Source organism: Oryzias melastigma, linkage group LG15 (assembly GCF_002922805.2).
Source record: "Oryzias melastigma strain HK-1 linkage group LG15, ASM292280v2, whole genome shotgun sequence".
NCBI classification, from domain to species: Eukaryota; Metazoa; Chordata; class Actinopteri; order Beloniformes; family Adrianichthyidae; genus Oryzias; species Oryzias melastigma.
In genome coordinates, this window is record NC_050526.1 from 2,714,296 (window position 1) to 2,719,877 (window position 5,582).

At 35.1% G+C, this 5,582-nt stretch overlaps 1 protein-coding gene across 1 annotated transcript in view; it reads right to left on the reverse strand.

Moving 5' to 3' along the window:
- The window catches only part of slc3a1 (solute carrier family 3 member 1), a 13,162-nt gene that overhangs the window by 5,489 nt on the left and 2,091 nt on the right, over positions 1–5,582 (reverse strand). The window contains exons 2-5 of the mRNA XM_024297179.2: positions 4,303–4,482; positions 4,087–4,229; positions 3,876–4,001; positions 2,383–2,502 (exon numbers count right to left, since the gene is read on the reverse strand). Coding sequence (XP_024152947.1) covers positions 2,383–2,502; positions 3,876–4,001; positions 4,087–4,229; positions 4,303–4,482 — 569 coding nt within the window. The remainder of the gene's footprint in view (positions 1–2,382; positions 2,503–3,875; positions 4,002–4,086; positions 4,230–4,302; positions 4,483–5,582) is intronic.

The following is a 5,582-nucleotide window of genomic DNA, read 5'->3' on the forward strand; positions in this document are numbered from 1 at the left end:
TATTGAAAAGACTTTTATCGGAGTGTTGCTTGATTAAATAATGTTGTATTCATTTATATAATTATGAACAGTTTGGGCTTCCATAGTAAACAAGGGGCTTTTTTTATGACGATTATGACAGATCAAGTCTATTGACTATTAAAGTGAGTGTAAGACATTTTATCAAGAAGAGCTTTTAGCTGATTCAATTTTTTTGTTCACTGTGTTTTTATTTGTTTTTACTGTCCTTTAGTGTTATATGTGTATAATGACTTTATGTAATTTCTAGGGGTGTGAAAATTGACGTGTTAATAGAACATAATTCATTAGTAAATATTTGTTAACGCCCTCAGGGGTCCTGCCGTGCAGCTGTGAGATCAGCGTATTAAAACTCGGTCTAAAATAAACTTGTACTTTTTTAATATTCTGTGATTGAGATTTTATTAAATTGACGAGATAATATGGCATTTATTTGTAGTTTTTGTACAAAAGCGATCTTTTATTTTAATAAATGAGGCAGAGAACGAAAGTCAATCCGACAGCTGTAATGTTTTTATAAAACTACACCTAAAACTTTTATTCTATGTTGTAAAAACAGTTTGTCAAACGTTTTTTGGGGTTTCCACAGCAAAATGAATTTCATTTTTTCAGATGGAATTTTCTGTTTTTGCATATTTTTATGCCAATGTGTGAATAAAACGAGGAAAAATTACAAAATAAAGGTAGTGTCACATAGGAGAGGTTGTGCTGATTAAAATGATACCAAATAAGCAAACAGGTAGTCTTTCAAATTGAAAATACAGAAGCAATAAATATAAACAAAAACTAAAAATAAACGTTGTAAATGTATAATTTGGTGTGTGATTTCATATTATGATAATTTGCAGATAATAACAGGCTGGAAAATAATGTAACTAAAAAAATAAGAAAACAATGGCGATTATTGCGATTAGTTTTTCCAGATTTGCGATAAATTAATTTTTTTAATCGATTCCCCACCCTATTTCATGGTTTTACTAATGTGAAACACTTTGTAGTTTTTATCTGAGAGCGTTGCAAAAGAAATAAACATTTATTTAGTTTTTTTCTCAAACACTGATGTCAATATTTTCTTTGCAAACTAATATTAGCTCCTTCTCTATTACACATATGCGCAAAACTTAATCGAAATTTTAGAAAATACACAAAATTTCACAATAACACTTTTTACATTAAATTATAATTATGCTATAAGTCAGTCAAAAACACAACGACGGATGTGAACAACACTTTGATTTTAATCGGATACATTCAAATTTCTGCCACGGAGTTCATCATCATCTATCAAAGGAGACGTCGGCGTCTCATTCAGCCCAAGTGTTTCCATTGCAGTTTTTCAACACTCTTTAAAAACCAATTCCCTTTCAGGCGGCAAAACATTTTTAGGATAAATGTGAGTTTTTTTTTTAATTGTAATGTTTTCATTAGATGAATGTATTATCGCAAATCCAATTTGCACAATTCCATGTCAATTGAAACCCATCTACTGGTGTTTAAGCTATCATAATTGATACTATCTATACAATTTTTAAAAAATATATCACATTTTTTTTATTAAATGGCTAAAAAACATCATAGAGTTAGCATTGTTGGGACTTTGAAGGGTTAAAGCAGCACAGATGAATGTTTTTCAACCTCCGTGGTTCCGAACATGAATACGGTTCTTTTGTTCTGAGATCTTTTTCAAACTTCCTTAACAACTTGCAGCCTTTAAATAGAGATATGATTCAGAATCCGAGCGAGTACCTCTAACAGGCCGCAGCGTCCAAGCCTGTGATTCAGTCTCAGTGTTACAGCATTACCCTGCAGTGGTCAGTAATGACTTACTAATCCCCCCAAATCCTTTCAAATATGCTTCTTTTTGGCTAATCTTTCCTCTGTGAGAAAAGACCTCATCCTCTGAGGAAAGAAAAATCTTTCTTGGCGAGCTTTCAGCCACTCGTGTCATGAACCCTTTAAATTTCTCCAAAAGGGTGCAAGATGAACCTCTCATTTAGGCCAAAGATAAACACTATCAGGAATAGTTCGAAATGTCCCTCAGCTGTTGATTGTGTTTATTCTTGGAGGAAAAAAAGCATCAGCTGTTATCAGCTGTTTCTGTGACAGTTCTGTTTAATGCATGACAGTCTTCAAATGTGGACTTTGACATCATCTGAATAAAATGTAACAGAGTTATTGCAGAGATAGTGAAGAGTTATGAACTTTGAGCTGAGTTTAGATTAAAGTTTAACATGAAAAATGTTTTAGTGTCAAAGGAAAATAAAAACAAATCACACAGCCTCATTTGTTTCATCAGAACCTTAAAAATATAATTTTTCTTAGATGCCTTTGATGTAATTAATAGTTCTAACTGTCGGCGCTCACCGGCGGTTTGTTGGGGTCCACCTGTGGCTCGTCCCGCAAGTGTGTCGCCTCCAGCATGTGCTTCACCGCATCCATCCGGAAACCATCCACACCTTTCGAGAGCCAAAAGTGAATAATATCCTAAAGAGAAACAAAGAAAAGCATTTTTATATAATTCAAACATAATTCACCATGAGTCTTGTTCAAACTAGAGCGTGGAAGCACCAAGAATGACCAGGACTGATTCAATTCAATAGAGTCTGAATCGACTCGATTCACTAGAATATGAATCGATTCAATTCACAGAGTCTGAATCGATTCAATTCACAGAGTCTGAATCGATTCAATTCACAGAGTCTGAATCGATTCAATTCAGAGATTCTGAATCGATTCGATCCACTAGAGTCTGAATCGATTCAATTTACTAGAGTCTGAATCGATTCGATTCACTAGTCTGAATTGATTCGATTCACAGAGTCCGAATCGATTCAATTCACAGAGTCTGAATCGATTCGATTCACTAGACTTTGAATCGATTCAATTCACAGAGTCTGAATCGACTCAATTTACTAGAGTCTGAATCGATTCGATTCACTAGACTTTGAATCGATTCAATTCACAGTCTGAATCGACTCAATTTACTAGAGTCTGAATCGATTCGATTCACTAGTCTGAATCGATTCGATTCACAGAGTCTGAATTGATTCGATTCACTAGACTTTGAATCGATTAAATTCACAGAGTCTGAATCGATTCGATTCACTAGACTTTGAATCGATTTAATTCAGAGTCTGAATCAATTCGATTCACTAGAGTCTGAATCGATTCGATTCACTAGAATCTTAATCGATTCAATTCACAGAGTCTGAATCGATTCGATTCACTAGACTTTGAATCAACGTAACCCTTGTGCTATCCTAGGCATGTTTACATTAAAAGTGCAGTCATCTGGACCCCACAAGACAGCGCACTGAACTTTTTTTTTCAAGGATTTTTTATCTCTACTTGTGTTTGTGGCAGACATGAAATCCTGTCTACCTTTGTCAGGGTGGGGTCATCTGGACCTCATAAGATAACATGAGGGTTAATTCACTAGAGTCTGAATCGATTCGATTCACTGGAGTCCGAATCGATCCAATTCACTAGTCTGAATTGATTCAATTCACGATGGACTGAATCGAGTGGATTCACGATTGTCTTCGGATTTGATTTCATTTTAAATTTTGCACATAGTTTTTCGTATTTGAATAATTGATTTCAAACCTTCTGTCTTTTTTTTTTAAATCTATGACTTGATTATTGGCTGGACTTGGATCGATTTAGATCGATGGACCAATTCTTCAAACCCAGCCCTAGTTCAAACATAAATTTGATAAATAAATCAAGTATTAACTCATCTATGGTGATGTTACACATATTATTCCATCCATGGATGACAGTTTCAGTCATTCTAAGAATTCTGCAAAACATTTGTCTGGTTGAGTCATTCTCTGAAGTGAGCCCAGTAATCTTACAATGATCTCCTTGCGGACCGCCGGGTTCCTCATGTTCAGGTCTGGCTGCTCCTTGAGGAACTGGTGAAGGTAACATTGTCCTCTGACTTCATCATAGGTCCATGATGAGTTTCCAAAAATGCTCACCTGCATGAAAAACGGATCATTTAACAAGTCGAACTCTTGCAAAGATCTTCGTTTGTCTACGATTGGCACTAGTGCAGTAACACACCCAGTTATTAGGCTTTTTTGTTGCATTGCAGTCAGCCCAGACATAGTAGTCCTCATACACCGGATCTCGGATCCGACTCAAGTTGAACCAGCGGTGACGGTCGCTGGAATGATTGGGAATGAAGTCCATAATCAGCTTCAAACCTGATGGGAACAAAAACAGCTGAATCCATGCTGCTAACAACCCTCTTATCTGTATTTTCAAGAATTCACTCACCATTCTTGTGCATTTCTGCCAGAAGCTCCTCAAAGTCCTCCATGGTTCCAAAGAGGGGGTCGACATCTCGGAAATCCTCCACATCGTAGCCAAAGTCTTTCATAGGAGAGCGGTAGAAGGGGCTGATCCAGATGGACTTGATGTTCAGGTTGTGAAAGTGATCCAGCTTCTCCTTAATCCCTGTGGAGCACAGACAGCAGGGTGATGGAGGCGGCCAACGAATACGCAAAGAAACACAACTGTTTAACCACCTGTACAGGGGAAACCCAAGATGGTAAATGTGAGTTTAGTGTTTCTTTGATGACTTAACAAGGTATTTGTCTTAATTTAAACATTTTAAAGTCCAACGCCAATCAGCATTTGATCAATTGTAAGTGTTCCCAATTATCTTTTATTAATATGCTGCTTTTTGCCAAAATTATAACAAAAAATGTTGCTTTATAGGATATTTTTTTGACAAAGTGTCAGGATTTCATCAGAAATTCACTTCTGAGTTGTAGGCGAGATCATTGGCAAAGAGTTACTGATTATTAAATCAATAATTGGGTGGAATAAACCTCTAATGCACTTAAAATTATGCAAAATCTTAAAAAATATATATTTTTTATAAAAACAGACACGTCAACATGGTTAAATATGTAGTATGATTTAAAAGTTACTTTTATGTAATCCCAATATATTTTATTTTTTTATTTTTTTAGCTAATTGTTCATTCTTTCTTTTGTCTGTGTTGGAGAAGCAGATGGAAACTAGAAAAGTTGAATTACATGCTAGTGTGAATGCTTTTTGCTTAAAGTAGTTGCTGAAAATGCTGAAGCTTTTTCCTGAAAATGGTGACGAAATTTGCTAAAAATGCAAAGCTATTTGCTAAATGTTAAATTTGACTAAAAGACTGGAAATGTTGTTAAAGAAGTATGAATAAGTGCTAATGTTTACCTAAATTTCTGAAAAATGTGTACTAAAATTGCTCAGAAATCACTAATATTTCGTGTTGCTTAAATATGAGCTAAACTCCAAATTAGCCAAAAAACCTTAGAAAGCTAGCTCGATGCTTAATTACCAGCTAAATTCCAAATTAGCCAAAAACGTTAGCATGTTGCTAAAATAGAAGGTAAACTCTAAATTAGCCACAAAAAAACATCAGTAGACAACAAATTAGCCAAAAACGTTAGCATGTTGCTAAAATGGAAGCTAAACTCTAAATTAGCCACAAAAAAACATCAGTAGACAACAAATTAGCCAAAAACGTTAGCATGTTGCTAAAATAGAGGGTAAACTCT